This window comes from Odocoileus virginianus, chromosome 11, assembly GCF_023699985.2.
Source record: "Odocoileus virginianus isolate 20LAN1187 ecotype Illinois chromosome 11, Ovbor_1.2, whole genome shotgun sequence".
Lineage (NCBI taxonomy): Eukaryota > Metazoa > Chordata > Mammalia > Artiodactyla > Cervidae > Odocoileus > Odocoileus virginianus.
The window spans coordinates 71,255,342-71,273,273 of record NC_069684.1 but is presented as its reverse complement, the minus strand read 5'-3'; the positions used below and the strand labels follow the sequence as shown (position 1 = coordinate 71,273,273).

The following is a 17,932-nucleotide window of genomic DNA, read 5'->3' as shown; positions in this document are numbered from 1 at the left end:
TAAGAGCAATAGTTAAAAAGACTCCCACGCATGAGTGTAGGCTAGTGGTTCTCAACCTTTGCTATATACCAGAATTATCTAGAAAACTTCTGAAAAACAATGATGCTTTTGAACACATGATTTATATATACATAGGACACACAAATGGCCCAGAAGCAGTGACCCTCCAGCAGCAATAAGCACAGCCAGCACCCACGCTGTGGTTTCTAATCACTACTTCCCACACTGAAAGGAACCAGAACCCCTTGGAGATTCCGGTTTGGCGCACATCTGAGGCATCTTGCTGTTGCCAAGGGCATGCTCAAAGTCAAATGGGACCACACCAAAAGGACAAAAGAGCGAGCTTGAAGGGACTCCAGGCCAAAAGTGGGGATAATTTGATCAAAAGTATGACAACAGTAATTACGGGTTATATATAATTCACTGAAAAAAAAAAAGAATCCATTGAAATCTCTAAAGAATAAAAACAATAGCACTTAAGAGAAAAATGCAGTGCAACAGATAAAAAAATGAGTTTAAAAATCCATTATTTTGCAATCCCCAACATGCAGTAAGGCAAAGATCATGGATTCCAAAACACCTGTGAATGTTTTTTTGAAACCAGATAATCACAAGGCATCACCCCACAGATTACAAAAGGAAAACATACACAGGTGTGCCACTGCAGAGATCTGGCAATCACCACCTTAATCAAATGATCAAGCTCACCATCAACAGCGGGTCACCCTGACACTGGGCCTCCCGAGGTCATGCAGTAAGTACGTATCATTTTTGTTGGACTCTTGTCAAAAATGTTTAAGATTCATTCCTCAGGAATTTAATCATGAGGAAATAATCATGAGGACATGTATGCAAAACAAATACCTCTTCAATATGAATGTCATTAAAAAAATGTAGGGGATCTGCTGTAAAATAAGACTTAAGAGAAATAATCAAATGTAATACGTGAACCTTCACTTGACCCTGGATCAAACTTTAAAAGTTCCAAGATTTTAGAAGTTGGGAGAAATGTTATCAACTATACATAAGATTAGGGAATTGTTAATACGATGAAGTCGCTGTAGTTACACAAGTGAATGTCCTTATTAAGAGATACATAAATGATTAAAAGGTAAAAGGTCACTCTGTGACTCACTTTCAAGTGTTTTATATAAAATCAACATGTATTTAGAGAGCAAGAGAATTGGAGCAGAATGTTTGCAGTCAGTGAATCCAGTTAAAGGGTCTAGGGGCGCCATCAACACTTTAAACTTTTTTATGGGCTTGAATTTTTTATTTAAAATAGAATAAATAACAGAGATCCATTGGTCATAATTTAAACTGAGTTAGCAAAAAAAAAAATAAACTGAGTTAGCATCCTCAGATTGGGACTCGGGAATCTTAGTTTTCGAAAGCTTATCTGGGTGACTCACACATATGACCAGAGAAGATAATCACTGGTCCAAGTCTTATTTCTGCTACTTCGTCTGTACTGACAGCAAAGTGAAGGGAAGAAATGCTAATTCTCTCAAATAGAATCAGTTCAGTAGGTGGCCCAAGAGCCATTTCCCTGATGGTTCCACAAGCCAAGCCAGTTATCTCAGACACAGTCTGAATGACCTCTTAAGACTGGATTTCCTGTTGAGGAAGGAAGGTACTAGTCCTTCCTCAGGGGGCCCTGACTGCTGTAAGAAACCAATGCACCTGACCTCTTCAGCAACATAAGCTCCAGGGCACTGAAGCTGCTAGAAGGATAGGATCAGGAAGCAAGCCGAGAAACCGTTCAGGGGAAATCTACCAGCAGAAAAACCCAATGTTTCGCCAGGAATTCAATTTAGCCCTGAGCACAGAGGCTTCACCTGGGAGGCGTAAGGGTGGCAAATGACTTACTAAGATTCAGGGACTGTCTCTTACACACTCGAGTCTGCAGTCATCACCCTTGGCTCTGCCACAGATGGTTATATGCCACGAACAAAGCGGTTTGCTCGGTATCTATTCTAAAAACTGGTGAGTTTAACCCAACCAGACTGACTATGTCGGACAACTTGAACGACTGACAAGAAATTTTACACTAAAGACCAGAAAAGGTTAGGTCTCCATACAGTTATTGTGAATTATTTTATTGAAGAGGAAAAAACTGCTTTCACTAGAAAAGCTATCATATCCTTCTACATGATTATACTGCTCAGAAGGGAGATCACATTGGGAGGCATACGAGCTGTAAAGGGCAGGAAATTAATGCAAACGTGGAAGACACAGCTCTTCCCAGGAGTAGGGAGATGCCTGCAGTCAGGGTTCCCGGGCACCTGGTGGGCAGGGAAGAGCCGGGAGAGATCCACCCCGGACACAGTCAGAGACTTGCCCACAGCCACCAAAATGCTGCCTGCCCCACACACTCCGCTCAGCTCTTTGGTAATGGAAGCCTGCCTCTCAGCCAGCCCACAAGCAGGCAGCCAGAACACTCCCCTGAAAACCTAGTCTGGCGTCCTGAGCCTCCCGCCCTTTGGCAGCAAAGGTTGTAAGGTCTCAAGGCTGGAACTGCTGTGGGCTACCCGAAGCCCACCACAGAGGGCGGTGCTCACCAACACACCAGCAGTCACGCCACCGGCGACTCCCACGCCCACAGCTACGGTCACCTTCTTCCTCCACGGTGGGTGCTGCAGCCTGGAATAGTTGTCCAGACTCACTTCCAGGCCCTCGTCTACCAACTTCTGATCCTCAGTAAGGGACTGATGGAAATTCAGGTTCACCAAATGAGGAGGAAGGACCCTCAGCCCAAAATAGAGCCTCTTGACAAGTCTCAAGTTTTTTAACAGCTGCACATCACACCGATAGGTCCCAGAGTCATACTCTTGAATGGACTGAAACTTTATAAAGTAGGAACTGGCTCGGAAGGGTTTGAAGACTTCATCATCAGTTGAGATGATTCCCCGAGCAAGTCTCCACGTGAATCGGAAAGCTTCCTGCCCGATCTCCAGGATGTCTGGACTCAGACAGCTCAGCTTAAACTCCTTCCCTATGAGAACGGTGAAATGGAGCATTCCGCAGAGCCAGCTGGTCAGACATTCCAGGCGCTGAGATTTACACTTCCTTCTCACTCCATCAGGGCCCACCTCACAGACAGTCTCTTCCTTAAAGCCAAGGCCACAGGTGACAGTACAGGTTGTGGCATTGACGACAACTTTCCCCACAGCTTCTTGCAGTTTCTCAGGGATGGCCAGTGTTTTAGGTAAAGTCACCACCAAAGGTAGACAGAAGGCCAACACCAGGCTCCCAAGGATGAAACTAGTGGCCGAAGTCTTCATGTCTTAGCAGGCACTTCACTACCCTCAGCCAACACCTGAGGTGTTCCAGCTAAATCCACCACCACATCACAACTCAATTCCTTTGACATAAGACAGCTTTCAAAGTCAAAAGATATGATGCATGCATTGTCAATAAAAACTTACAATTAAAGTCCAGTCCTTACTAACAGGTGAGGCCACAGGCAGAGAAGTCACAGCACTGCTGCTTTACTATCTGTTTGCTAACGACTACCTTCCCAAAGTCTTCACTCTTTTCATATCTTTTTAATGAATTTAAATCCACCTCTTGGGAAGACAGATAAAAAGGCTTCAGAAGCTGAATTTCCAAATAACCTCAATGTCCACTGAGGCTATACTGTTCCTCACCCTTTCCAAATTATGGGATCGGAATTTCAAAATCCCTGTTAAATCTGACCAAATAAGAAATCAAATACTGACTCTAAAAAAGAGAGGATTAATTTGAATTAAGCCATCATCACCTTTAAATGCTCCTAAACCTATTAAAAGGATTAAGGACTCTGGACTAAGAGGCAAGTGACTTCCTCTTCCTGAATTTGTTTCCTCCTTTGTAAATTAAGAACTTCTTGCCTATTTCAGGAAGGTCACTTTGAACATCAAATGATAAACTGCACATGAAAACACTTTGTAAAGTGTGAAACACTCTTCATGTGTAAGGAATGTTAAAGAGAAATGAAAATTCATGAAGGCAAGGGCCACGAGGTCTTCTAGAATCAATGCGTAGCAAGACAGGCAATATTAAATGCAGTTTCTCACTTGCAGGCACTCTTCCTTCCCAAGGGTACCAGAAGATACATTCTGGGGGAGAAGATCCCTAAATCCCCCTGCCTCTCAGTCTAGTCCATCCACCCCACAAAAGAGGGAAGGAGCTCATAATTCACTTGGGTCAAGGTTGCTAGGAAACAGCTGTGATGTCAAAAAGATTCTCAGTCACATAACAGGGAAGATTCGTAAGTAGACACTCAGATTTAGAGATGATTAAAATTAAAGACTTACATATTCTTATTCTTTAGGAGACAGTAAGTAGTCTGTGGATTTCAAAGCTGTTTAATTTAGGCAGAAAAGGTGCTAATGAAGAGGAATTTATCTGCAGTTACTTTAAGAAAGATCCCTGGAAGGCAGGAGGTTCCTTACAAGCGTTTTTTGTAAGCTCTGGAATGTCTCCTAGCACTATAGCCTCTGTAGTCACACACTTCCTGCGCAAAAGAATCTGAAGAGAGGTCACTCCTAAATAATCTAACACTAATGTACTTTGCTTATTTAATATAATATTGTCCAGAGGCAGATTATCTAGACTACCAGGCCGCCTCTCAGCCCTTCCAGTTCTGTATTTCCATATAGAGATCTATTAATAACATCAACCAAGTAAGCTGTATTTTCTGTTGCACAGAGTGAAGAGGCTGGTGACTTTCAGAAGTGATCAGTTATCTACAAGCAAACACCTACACCTGTTCTTTAATAAACATCCGATTTTATTTACAAAGCATTAAAGCTTCAGCAAGAAGTACCCGAGGCTAAGTCTCCTCTCATACAAAACTACAGGACATTACAAAACGCTGAGGGGATGGGAGGTGACAGAAGGGAAAAAAGAATATGCATATATTGTACAAATCTAGAGAATCAAACTGAAACGGACACAAGGTTTCAGGAGCCGAAAACAATTCCAAAAGCATAAATAATTACTAGGAGCTGCTACCAGACGCTCTGGCAGGGCTGACGATTTTTCTTAGGAGCCAGTTTAGGAGGCGGACAGAGCCTGAACATCCAAATGCTCAGGCAGAGGACACCCAGCTACTTTGCAGAAATAAGGCAGAGGCCACCTGTATCACAGTTTGCATACTGCTGCAGTGTACAGTATAGTGAGAAACAAAATGGAAATAATGTCTGCAAAACAAAAACATGCCTAGTGACCCACCTACCAATCTCAACCACTGGTCTGATATGAAATAGGAAATGAAATTCACAAAAGGAGCATCTGAGGAAAAGGCAGTGGCATCTAAAAATATAGACATTTGGCCACTGGTTCAGGGAGAGCTCTTCAACTACTGAACATTTTGGTTCTAGAGACGGAATGGAAGAGGCTCTTGCTGATGTGTTCTACTCTGACTGTTATGCTAAAATCCAAAAAGCAATCAACTTGTTTGGCTACCTACTGAAGCAACCACCAACCAACAGATTTCCCAATAAGCAGTGTTTAACTCTCCTTTGAAAATACCATGAAAATGATGATCCAGATTGAGCACTTCCAGTCAGCTCAAAGCTCTACTCAGAGGACCTGGACAACCTTCTCCACACCTGGTTTCTTCACTCTGGGTTTTCAGAGAATTTCAAACACCTGGTGGACACATCCATCCAATTTGCTACTTTTTATACAAAGAACAGCAGAAGGAAAAATTAAAAAAATTTTAAAAGCTAAGCAACCTTTCACAGAAAGGAAGTGACTGGAAACATGAAGGAAGGATAAGGAGCATGGATATGAGGAGGGGAAACATAATGACTAATGGGAAGGACAGATGTGGACAAGCACTGATTAAAAAAAAAGTTCCTTGATTTTTTATTTGTGTTGTTGCTGCTTTGATTATGACGGTTTTATTCTAGTCCTTGCATAGATTCCCCCACCCCAGTATAAAATAAGCTTGTTGAGAGACACCCCGGCTTGTTTTTGTCTCTGGAAACCAGTATAGGTAAAGCAATATAAACTACTACTGATTCTTTGCTGGACACAAATGAAACTAGCTATCTTCATAAACCATGATTGAATGAACTGCAGAGAAACATGCAATAAAAAGAAAACCAAGAAAAACCCTGACCCTCTCACAGCCCAGCTTCTTGAGAAAAATGTTACAGGATGTTAAAAAGAGGGGTCCTTTCTTATCTCTCTCAGAAAATCTGAAATCTTTCAAGCACCTTCTTTTCTGCCCATCCTTTGTAACAGAATATGGAAATATAGGAGGTATCTGCTGAGTAGGTAATTTTAAAAATGGAAGAGAGAATGTGCAAACAGAAGTTTTTTTTCTAGGATACAGGCAGCAAAATTTCAGGTAAAAATAAGTCACTCAAGGACATGCGCTGAGGAGCGAAGGCAAGCAGGAGAGAGGGCGTGAGAAGCCGCGACGACGCCAGGCACAGGGCAGACAGACGAGCAGACCGGCAGCCGCCTCCAGCAACAGAACGGGCACTCAGACTTCAGGAGCCAAACTCCCGCGCGATGTCTTCACAAATCCTCATTCCTGAGAGTCTATTTGGACGTAGGCTTGAAAGGGAAGGGACATATACTCTTCTTCCATAATTCACTTCTTCATTCAAACATAAAATTCACTCCTTCCACCTCCTGGGCAGAAGACACAGGCCTTTGTTTTAAATTAAAGTCAATCTCAGATGACTGACCACAGTGTCCAGAGGCCACATGATGGCAAAGTAGGGAAGAATGAAGAACTTCAAGGGTCTTCATAACAGTTCTGAGATTGCTCCTCCTGCTAAAGAGATTAGAAATAAAAAGATTTCTTTAGTATCAACTTAGACCAGTTACTTTCAAGAACAGAAATACTGATGGATGCTAGAAGATGCATTCCAAACAAACATGAGCTAAGAACTCCCCACCCCTCCACTTTAAGTTAAAACCAACTCCAACTCCCAATTACCCTTTACTGAAGCAACAAATAATTCAAATCCCAAACCGCGCCCCCAGGACTTTTCTCAGCGTTGCCCCCAGAGGGAGAAAAAAGGGCAAAATGATCAGACTTCTACACATTTCAAGCTGCTAACCATTCTCCAAGGTGTTAATAATGCTTCATATTTCAAAAAGAGAAGTAAGCAAAGGAAAGTAAATTCTAGGGTACTGCATCTTTCAATCTTTCATACATTAGACTAATTCACCAGTAAATGAATAACGATGAGCAAAACATCCTTTTTCAAATAAGTGACACTCTCAGCTCCTCAGAATGCAGAATATGGTGAAATGTTCATGAAAACCACTGCTGGCATTTCTGTGCACCAACAACTGATCAATAAATAAAACCCTAAATAGTGAAATGAACACTTCCCTGGTCACTCCACAGAAGCTGTTCAATCTCTGAAGGACATCCTTAAATGGGCTGCTGTGAAATATTAACTAAGAAGTGGAAAAAGAGAACAAGGTGAAGAAAGTCCTCCCAGTGTCATCTGGAATGCAGAACATGCTACTTGAAGGGAAAATTGTTTAAAATAATTGCCCAAGCTATTAAAAAAATAAAAATAAAGAAAGAGTACCCACTTATAATTTGGTTTTAACCTGATTTTTAAAGTGCAAGCACATATGAAAACTGACAGTAAAAATAAATTCCACTTTGCCTGAGAACAGACTAAACCTCTCCTGGGTGCCGCGTGTTAAAAATATCTCCAGGCAGGAATACCGGAGTGGGCCGCCATTTCCCTCTCCAAGGGACCTTTCCTCATCTGGGATCGAACCCATGTCTTCTGCACTGGCAAGCTGATTGTTATCATTGAGCCACCTGGGAAGCCCCAGAAGTATATTTAAGCTTTTCAGATCTTTCAACATAAAATGTAATGATTAACCTCTTGATTTTTTAAATAATCTGAAATAAAAGAATCTACTCCACAGGACTTTAAATACCTTAAGGTTAGCTTTCCTGATCATTCCCACAGGTACTCTGACCAATCTAATTTTAAGTTTAAAAACAAGACACAACATTGACATTTTAAGCCTAAATCATGAGAGGAAAAAGTGGTGTGTATTTTATAATGGGCACTCAAGATGATCAATAAGCTACATTATACTGCTTATCTGAGGTCAGTTAATATTTTTTCTCATTGCCCTCTTTCCTGTGAACAGACCAAAAACAAAGCTTGTTGAGGCATCAGGCAACAAACGTAGAGCAGCACATCTATGAGGAAGGTAAGACACACAGAACAGCAAAAAAGCAGACCTCCAGGTGAATTAAAATTTGCCCCAAGTGTTATTTAGCTGCAACATAACAGAAATCTTGAGCGATAAAAAAAATTAACAAAAATTCAGCTCATAGTGAACAGCTGCTATTGGTACCTCCCCAAAGCAGCCAGGCCAGGGTAGCCTAGAAAACATTGGATATTAATTTTCAAGCATTACCGTAGTCAGATAATAAGACCACACAGAAAGAATACCCAACTAGCCATCTAAAAATCTGATCCTAGCAGGAATTCATAGATTAGTCTTTGAGAGACTGATCAAGTTTATAAAGGAAAAGGGCTGGGGGAAAGCCCCTCCCAACCATTTAAAAGCATCAGACTCACTAAATGACCAGGATATGGTTCAGAGACCCAGGCTGTGGGGCCAGAACCAGGAGCCGGCGGTGCACCACAGGCAGGGGAACCTGAGGGGGCCTGGGGGCCTCAGAGGTGACCCTCCCTCTGCCACCCTCGAGAGCAAGCACCATCCCACGCCCTTCAGGCCCGCCGTCCCACAAGGCCTTCAGACCCCGTGCATGACAGACCACAGCTCTGTCACCATCACTGCTGACGGTGCTCACTGCCAAGGAGCCCGGCTTCTTGGGCAGCCCGAGTGGTCACGGGGCAACAGGGGCTCTGGTGGTTCTGCTCACATCTCAACTTTCGATCCTGAAGACTGTCCGCTGGAGAGTGTACGGTAGCTAGGAGGAAATCTGACAGATGGAGCAATGTTGGTACAGACTTTCCGTGAGTCCCCAGTTCAGGGTTTCCCTCAAGCTTCACTGACGGGCCCTACCACAGAAGGTGTGTTGTCATGGAGCGGGTCCACTGGTCCTATCCAACACTGATGAGCTGTTTGACAGGGAAGAATTTTCGAGCCCTAGATTCCAGATGGCTAGTTACTTATACTGGCACGCTATTAGTCTTCCAAGTGTCCCCTGAAATGCATAATCTCCTGTTACAACATGCAACAGACTACAGCAGCTTTGTCAGGACTAATCAGGGCTCACTGGACGGTTTCTTCAGTTAACTGATCAATCATACATAGTAACAAACAGCTGGCATTTATCCAACATGAGTGGTAGCCTACACTTATAATCCTGCCTTCAAACAATTTGGCTCTAATGCAAAACTAGGGCATTTGTGGGGAAGGAAAGTCCACAAAGCACTGAATATGCAAATACTGTACACCCATCAGACTGAACTGATCTTTGAGGATGGTTCCGCCTCAGCCACTGAGGATCAGGATTCGTTTCTTAATTATCTGGTAGAAAATCCACAATGACAGCATGCTGTTTCTTCAATGAAAACCTCCAAGGTGTGGAAGAATGTGAGACGTGAGTTTTTATTACCTCAAAGGCCCTGAGGAGCCCGGCGAAAATCAACAGCATGTGTCAGCCAGCCTCTGGGCCCTCCAAAATGGTACTGGATGAAGCCCCACCCAACGAAATCCACACAAAAGATACAACAGGTTGTCTTGAAACTGAGACCTCTGATGGCCCACTACGATACTCAATGTCAGCACTCTCCCCCAGAGTCACTGTTTTCACAAAGATCCACACGGCAGCTAGTGGCTAAGGCCCTCTAAGGAAGGGCTGGCACTAAACCACAACACCCCTTTGAGGCTTTTTAATGATCCTGTTCCTCAGCATACTCTGGGATTTTATCTGGCCATTTCGGAGATTTCGATATAGGGAAAAGCCAAGGAACCAAGGCAAGACAAGATGGGAAGAAGGAAGTATAGATTATTCAAGCAAGTATGCAATGTGCACAATCATGTTGTTCTTCAGTTGCTCAGTCCTGTCTGACTCTTTACAACCCCACGGACTGCAGCACGCCAGGCATTCCTTGTTCTTTACTATCTCCCAGAGTTTGCTCTTGTCCACTGAGTCGATGATGCCACCCAACCATCGCATCCTGTCGTCCCCTTTTTCTCTTGCCCTCAACTGTTCCCAGCATCAGGATCTTTTCCAATCAGTCGGCTCTTCATACCAGGTGGCAAAAGTATTGGAGCTTCAGCATCAGTCCTTCCAATGAATATTCAGGACTGATTTCCTTTAGCATTGACTGGTTTGATCTCCTTGCAGTCCAAGGGACTCTCAAGAGTCTTCTCCAGCACCAGAGTTTGAAAGCATCAATTCTTTGGCATTCAGCCTTCTTTATGGTTCAAATCTGTATGTGACTACTGGAAAAACCATAGCTTTGACTACATAAGACTTTTGTCTGCAAAGTGATGTCTCTGCTTTTTAATATACTGCCTAGGGTTGTCACAGTTTTTCTTCCAAGGAGCAAGAGTCTTTTAATTTCATGGTTGCATTCACTGTCTGCAGTGATTTTGGAGCCCAAGAAAATAAAGTCTGTCACTGTTTCCATTGTTTCCCCATCTGTTTGCCATAAAGTGATAGGATCAGATGCCATGATCTTAGTTTTTTGAAAGCTGAGTTTTAAAAGCCAGTTTTTTCACTCTCAAGTGCCCACCAGAGCAAGACCCAGTTTTCCCCACAGTCAGTCCCTCCCATCAGGAATCCTGCACAAGTCTCTTATCCTCATTCATTAGAGGGCAGACAGAAAAAATAAGAACTTTAATACCATGGCCCACAGAATGAAAACCACCACAGAATGAATAACCAAAATGATCACATGGACCACAGCCTTGTGTAACTCAGTAAAGCTACGAGCCACCCAAGACGGATGGGTCAGGGTGGAGAGTTCTGACAAAACCTGGTCCACTGGAGAAGGGAATGGCAAACCACTTCAGCATTCTTTCCTTGAGAACCCCAAACAGTATGATCGTGAGAAGTTGGTAAAATGTTTGCAGTAATCTAGGCAGTTCTTTTGTCTGTGTTATAAGAAAGCACGTCCTCACTCTGGCCTTGTTATGGACAAGTCTCCCCTAGTCCTTTTAAAGGATGAAGTCATTAAAATAGCTGCCTCTATTTAAGGCTGACCAATTGAAGTGCCTAATAACAATAATATAGAAAATAAAAATCCAGTCTGAAACACCCTGCTATTTCAAGACACAAGTTTTAGCCTTTAACGAGGTTTTAACCCTCTTTTAACCTTGTCAGCTGAATGGGAATAAACTCCTACCAGGCCCTTGATAATGATAACCACTCTTGCTAGAAGGAGCTCTGAAATGCTGACATGTGCAAACACTAAGTATTTTACACCTGCCTCAAAATTTCAATGCGGTATTTTTAGTATTCAATGAAGTATTTTAGCATTTAGGGCTAAATAAACTTTGCAACATTCTGATTTTCAGTGTTTAGATATTTTTGAAGCATAGCTGAAAAACACCACTGCTCTTATACGCTGAGCTATAAAACATAGAGTACTTCATGGGACCTTTGACAAAAGCCCAAGTTGGAAAATGCCAAAAATATTTAGTTACTATTAATGACCATAAGAAAAATCTGATTTTTAAAAACTTTAAATAGTTTATTTATCATATACTTAGTACTAAAGAGCAAATGGTTAATTACATACAGATTCTGAAGATGCTGGGAAACTATGTCAGAGTATTTCAATTAATTCAACATGTTTGCCAACATTTTAAATCCTCCTGAAGCAATTTAGCTTTTGGGGCCAGAGAAATTGATTTAAACCTTCAATAGTTTCTTCTGTAGTAGCATCAGCTTATGCAAAAAATGGGTTATGGAAGGATCATTTTTATTTACATTAGTCAATTACTGACCTGCAATCTTTGTTAGCAATACCCATATAACTTGTTCTCGTCTATTGTTTAAAATATATAAGCATGGCCCCAAATGAACTGAATGTGGAGGTGATAAATCAGTGGAGTACCATAAATACTGCTGTTGGGGGAAAAATGCTAGTGCCCTAGTGGGACGGTGTAGGACTGTGAAAATCTAGTGAATTTGAGGGGAGATACTCAAAATGATGAGTCACTGAGTCTGTTTCAGCTTCTCTGTAGAAGAGAATTCATGTTCACAATGATAAACTGGCTTAAAGAATTCTGGTTTGCATTCTAGTACATATCATCACATTTGGATTAACACAATTAAAATTTTTAATATGGTGGGAAAATCCCCTCAAATATAACCACTGATATATTGTTAGTCCTGCCTCTTGAATTAACAGACCTAGCCACAGAAAACTGAGAATACTGTGTCAACTAAAGCAATGCCTAAAAAAAAAAAAAAAAGTTTCCAAAACCTAACAATGTTTGAGTAGAATTAAATCCTAAGTTGATTACTGTTTTCCAAACAAAATACCCTTTAGCCTAGATTCACAAGTATTTGATCGGAAACTGAAACTGTTCTCCATCCTCCAATAACAATCCCTCAAACCTATGAAAGTGAGAAAACTCAGTAAGTATCAAGAAGCTTAGGTATTAAGAAGCTAGAAGTTTGTCTTTTGGATAATCTGGTTTTTTGTTTTTTTTTTAAACCTCATCTTCTTCCTTAACATGAGAGTACTACTAACAACTCCATCACTGTTTCTAGAATACTGAGAGAGAGAAAAACACCACCTCTGGAATTTGAATAATTTGAAGAGAGAGAAAAAAGATGATACAGTTAAACAGTCAGGGACTATATAAAGCAGCTCATTTTTCTGGTTATCTGCCTGGATCTTTCACTTGAGACAAAACAAAACAAAAAACTTAGGAGCAAACACAGATGAAAATATTAATTAAACCAGGGGTTCCTACCCTTTTTGGGGTCATGGATTCCTAAAGGAATCCTGTGAAATGTACAAGCATCTCCACCACAAAAATATTCACACAATATTTTGCACATAAGATCAAGGGAATGGACAGCCCCTGAAATATAGCTGTAGACCCAAGGTTAAGAACCACTAAATTAAGCCAAATCTGATTTAGCCTGCCCTTGGCAGCAGCTTAAAACTCAAAGATCTTCTGCCTCTGGGGAAAAGGAGGGAAGATGTCTGGGAAGTAGTTAGGCACAGCACGACTTTGGGATATAAGAGAGAGCTAGACCAGGCATCAACATTTAGAAATTATTCAAGTGTAGCAGGTAGTTAATGCTGTTAAAAAGAATTTTTGACAGGGAGAAAGAAAATCAAGGGAATGCAGATGCCTGAAACCTAGTTATGGACCCAAGGTTAACAGCCACTGAATGAAGCCAAATCTTGTTGAGCTGCCCTGGGCAGCAGCTTAAAACTCAGAATTATCTGCCACTGGGGAAAAGGAGGGAAGGAAGGAAAAAATGTTGCAGTTAAACGGAGTCAGGGGCTGTACAAAGCAAGGCCACGAAGAAAGCCAGACAGTGCTCCCAATGTGTCCTTACCTGTCAAGGGCTGGCTGAGCTCCGCCTGCACTTTACCCTTCGCTGATCCTTCCAGAGGTAAACCTCTGTCCCCTTTGTAGAGTTTCGGTTTAAATGGAGAATCTTTCTCTTTACCTTTTGATCCTTTAGGCCGGCCTGCTTGCTTCTTCTTGGATTTGCCATCCCCCTTCACACCCAGTAGTGGATGGACTTCTGTAAAAGGACAGATAGACATGGAAAGGAACCCACGTCACTCCAACCCAGCACGTGTGCTGCCTACCCACAAGCAAAGAGTTTTGCTCCTGTGTCCCAAGTCCACTAACACAAGAAGAAAAGTTTGTTTTGTTTATCAATTATAATACTACAAAAGAGCAGCCATTACATGAGAAACAGTTGCTTGGCCAGAAGGCACACATAGCCTATGTGGTTCACACCAAGCTACAGCAGCTCTGAACAGAAAAGGGAGATCAAAGGCCCACTGACACTTTGTCACACAGTCAACAGGAATGCACATGTTCACACTGGCACATGAAAGCAGAAAGTGAATGGGCTTTGGAACTCAGTAGACCAGGGTAAGAATCCAGACTCTACCATGTGATTAAAAAGGCTTCTAGAATTAAGACTGTCCAGGTCTGACCAGTATTGATACTTTACCACCTAATGAGAATTTGGGAGGAGAGGCAGAGGAAGACGGATATTTAAACAAACTGATCCAGATGTCAGACGACTTAAAGCCTGTTATCTTAGGAAAAGTACTGAGGGCAGAATCTCCCCATTTTAAAAGAGAAGTGAAAGCAAATAAAATTGTTACAAAGTTGTAAAACACTACAAACAAGACTCAGGGAAAAATTCCTTTAAGGGAATATCACCCAGAAAGGAAATTTACCAGGCTGTGCTGGAGAGGAGGTCAATCAGGTGGGAAAGAGGAAATGCGGCCCTTACCATCATTTGGTACTCCTTGCAGTTCAATATTGGTGGTTTTGGGTTTCTTCTTAGGTGGCTGGGACCCATCTGCTGAAGACTGCCTCTTCTTCTCTGAACTAGCCCCTTCGTCCATCAAGGAGGTTTGGACTGCATCCGGTGGGGGGCCATAAGGATTTTCTTCTGGGTCTTCTACCTCAGGGGCAATGGGTAAATATAATAGAGCCTTTGAATCTTCCAGTTCTTCATCACTATTTGGAACAGGATCAGAAAAGGGATAGGAAAAAAGAGGAGAAAGTTGCTTAAACCATGAACCCTTCCTCTAGGGCAAAATCATCTAACCATAGGCAACAGGTACGGACCTAAAATTTCATGAAAGCCAAGATGGATAAAAGAAAATCAAACAATATGATTCAATCAGTAGTAAAAATAAATGGCATAAAATTAATTACTTCACTTCCTTAAGATCTTCTATCAAGGGAGAACGGAAGGGACTTCTTGCACATCAAAGGCGTTAACTCTGAGCCTAAAGGCAGACGGGACTGAAGGACAGTGGGGGCTGAGCAGCACAACCAGAGACTGAGGAGCAGGCGCACCCTGAGGCCTGGCCTCCACGGCGGCTCACCTGCTGCAGAAGGCTGCGATGGGGTCCACACTGGTGACATCCACTTCCTCGTCCTCCGCAGCGTCAGCCCCTGCAGGGCAGAAGCACAGTAGAGCTGTGAGAAGCAGAAAACTGTTTTTTACATGCCGCTTACGATTTTCATAAACTGAAATCCAGGAGAAACAAAGGAGGAAAATCAGGCATTTAAGTTAGTTGTTTAGCAAATATGTGCTGAACTTCCACCATATGCTAAACACTGGGAATACAGCACTGCCCCCAGAAAGTTGGGAACAGTTTTTTTGTAAAAGCCCCAGAAATCTAACTGGGGAGACAGACAGAAATGGATAATTTCGGTTCCACAAAGTGAGTGCTACAATAAAGGCATGTGCAATGTGCCCAGGAGATGGGAGTAAGAAACAACTTATGCAGAAGTCTGGGAAGCTTTCCATGCAACACAATCCAATCACACCAATACAACCCAAAATATCCCATGGTCCTGACAGTCTTCCTAAGACACCTGAGGCATACACGTTATCTAATGTCACTGAAGTGAGGACCAGCACCTTCAGGCTGGAGAGAAATAACCTCAATCCCAATTCCTTGATTCCTGGCACCATCAAGAAGCCCAGCAGTCAGTGACAGTGTCAAAGGGGCACATCACGCCTTCATACACACAAACCCCCGCCAGATGCAAAGCCCTGTGCTTATACACTAGGGGACTCTAAAGTGAAATATTTATTCTCAAGGTGTTTCCTATTTAGAAGTTCAGAAGCCAAGAGATGAAAATAACAATGATCACGATCTATTAGAAGAGAATATCTGAATGCTCATTACGACCTAGACACTATTGTGAGCCCTCTACCCCACAACCCTAAAAGGCACAGTTTTTACAGATAAGGAAGTTCAGATTTAAAGAATAAGTATTCTGTCTAAGGCAGTCTGACTCGAGTCCATGCTCTTTACCTTCGTGTTACTGACAAAGAAATGAGATACCCAACAGCAGTTCAGCACCTAGCACGTATGGGTGGCTTCGCGAGGTGCTGTAAGCAAATCCTCATTTAATCGTCATCAGTCAGGAAATACAAAGCGAAATGTTAAGAGAGCTGCTCAAGCCCTAGTAATGCCCATATAAGCTCTGAGTCAATGCATTACAAATAAGGATTCTAAAAGCACTATTAAAAGTGCAAGCTTAAAAAAAAATTAGACCAAGTGCTGAAATGAATTTTCAGCACAAATTAAGATTGAGTACTGAGTTAAAACAATCATTTTTCCTTTTGGAAATACTATCTGCAATTGGGAAATATTACCTGTCTGTTCAGGCTCACTCTTATCTTCATCTTCAATATCAAACTCTGATTCCCTTTCTTCATATTCTACATTTTCATCCAATTCTTTGAAGTCTGGCGCAAATGCACTCCAGTTTTCCTATGCCACAAACAAAATATACTACTTAACCATATGAGAAAGCAACAGTCTGTAATCTAGACATTAATGACATAATTGAAAGGCTTGGGCATGAGAGACTCAAAATTCTGAGATCAAATTTGGCAGGTAATAAAAATTAAGTATCTATAGGTTTTACTATTTTAAGGCATTTCCTATCTTAAACATGCCATATTATTAACTGTAGTTCTTTCATGAACAACTGTCTTCTTTAAAACATTTTTAAGGATTTTAAAAATGATTTTACTTCTTTATTTGGCTCTACTGGATCCTCACTGCTGCACATAGTCTTTCTCTGGTTGTGGCAACTGGGGGCTACTCTTCACTGCTGTGCATGGCCTTCTCAATGTCCTGGCTCCTCCTGATGCGGAGTGCCGGCTCCAGAGCTCAGGCTCAGAGTCGTGGCACAGGGGCTTAGCTGTCCCACAGCATACGGGATCTTCCCAGACCAGGGATCGAACCGGTGGCCCCTGCATTAGCAGGTGGATTCTTAATCACTGGACCACCAAGGACGTTCTTAATCTTTTTAAGATGTAATTCTGAGGTAAAATGTTAAGTTTTCTTATGAGTACACGGATTAAAAATATAATTAAAGTTTTCAAAATAAAACCAGATGCAAAACAGAATCTAACTGAGCTGAACATAGGAAAAGCACAAGAAAGCTCTATCTCAGATAAGCAACAGAAAAATATACCAGGAAGTACCCTAGACTTTCTCCCTGAAAACAGAGCTAGTAAACTGGCTTTGGACCAAGACCCTCCTGTTAAAGCAAAACTAGATGCATGGAGCTATTTAATCAGGTTAGAAAAATCCTGTGGAAAAGAAAGTAAATAAAGTAACTTTTGTCTTACTATTTGCAAGGCTCATTGATATAGAGAGTATCTAGTTTCAAAGCAGTTAAACCAGAAAAATACTTACTACTTGATTTTGTGCCCAGATAGATACGACTCCACTAGAAATGGACGCTATGATGGGTCGAACAGGATGCCACTAAATTTTAATGAAGCAAAGAAAAGTCAGTTCTAAGAATGAAACCAAGGTTCTCTGTGTTACGTAAGCAGCAGCAGCAACCCCTGCCCCTACTTACAGCTACGTCCAGGAGGAGCTCTCCTCTGGTCCCGTGGAGGATCTTCACCAGGTTGCCGATGCTCTTCTCCCAGATGTACAGGGCGTGCTGCCGGGCGGACCCTGCCACTATGTACTCCCCATCCCCAGAGAAACAACACTTCTTCCACGGGGTCCTAAGGACAAAGAAAGCACCCAAGGAGAACCGGAACCTGAGCCCAGGCAATGAGCGAGCACACATTCATCCAGGTTATGACACATACCTATTCACCAAATCCTGCAGTTTCTGCATGGGTTCAGGCTCTCCATCTCTTCCACAGGTTAAGATTTCTCTACCATCATAAACTCTGATGATTCGATCTGCTGTGTTAATTAAAAAGCAACTACAGAAAGGATAAAAATATCAACACACAGGTCAGAAATCT

The 17,932-nt window shown here is 42.1% G+C and overlaps 2 protein-coding genes across 6 annotated transcripts in view; both read right to left on the bottom strand.

The window, feature by feature from the left end:
- Positions 1-103: 103 nt before the first annotated feature.
- On the bottom strand, positions 104-4,655 carry TMEM81 (transmembrane protein 81). Its single transcript, XM_020891689.2, has one exon. It carries the CDS (start codon positions 3,282-3,284, stop codon positions 2,454-2,456), a length of 831 nt encoding a protein of 276 aa, XP_020747348.1. The 5' UTR covers positions 3,285-4,655; the 3' UTR covers positions 104-2,453.
- Positions 4,656-4,753: 98 nt separating this feature from the next.
- The window catches only part of RBBP5 (RB binding protein 5, histone lysine methyltransferase complex subunit), a 39,491-nt gene continuing 26,312 nt past the window's right edge, over positions 4,754-17,932 (bottom strand). For 2 of the 5 annotated variants that reach the window (XM_070474607.1, XM_020891686.2), the window contains 8 exons: positions 17,771-17,890; positions 17,530-17,683; positions 17,361-17,432; positions 16,307-16,424; positions 15,021-15,090; positions 14,417-14,646; positions 13,496-13,687; positions 4,754-6,778 (listed from right to left, as the gene is read on the bottom strand). In XM_070474607.1, coding sequence (XP_070330708.1) covers positions 6,750-6,778; positions 13,496-13,687; positions 14,417-14,646; positions 15,021-15,090; positions 16,307-16,424; positions 17,361-17,432; positions 17,530-17,683; positions 17,771-17,890 — 985 coding nt within the window. In that variant the 3' untranslated portion in view covers positions 4,754-6,749. The remainder of the gene's footprint in view (positions 6,779-13,495; positions 13,688-14,416; positions 14,647-15,020; positions 15,091-16,306; positions 16,425-17,360; positions 17,433-17,529; positions 17,684-17,770; positions 17,891-17,932) is intronic. The other 3 variants (XM_070474606.1, XM_020891688.2, XM_070474609.1) reach the window with 3 other exon arrangements.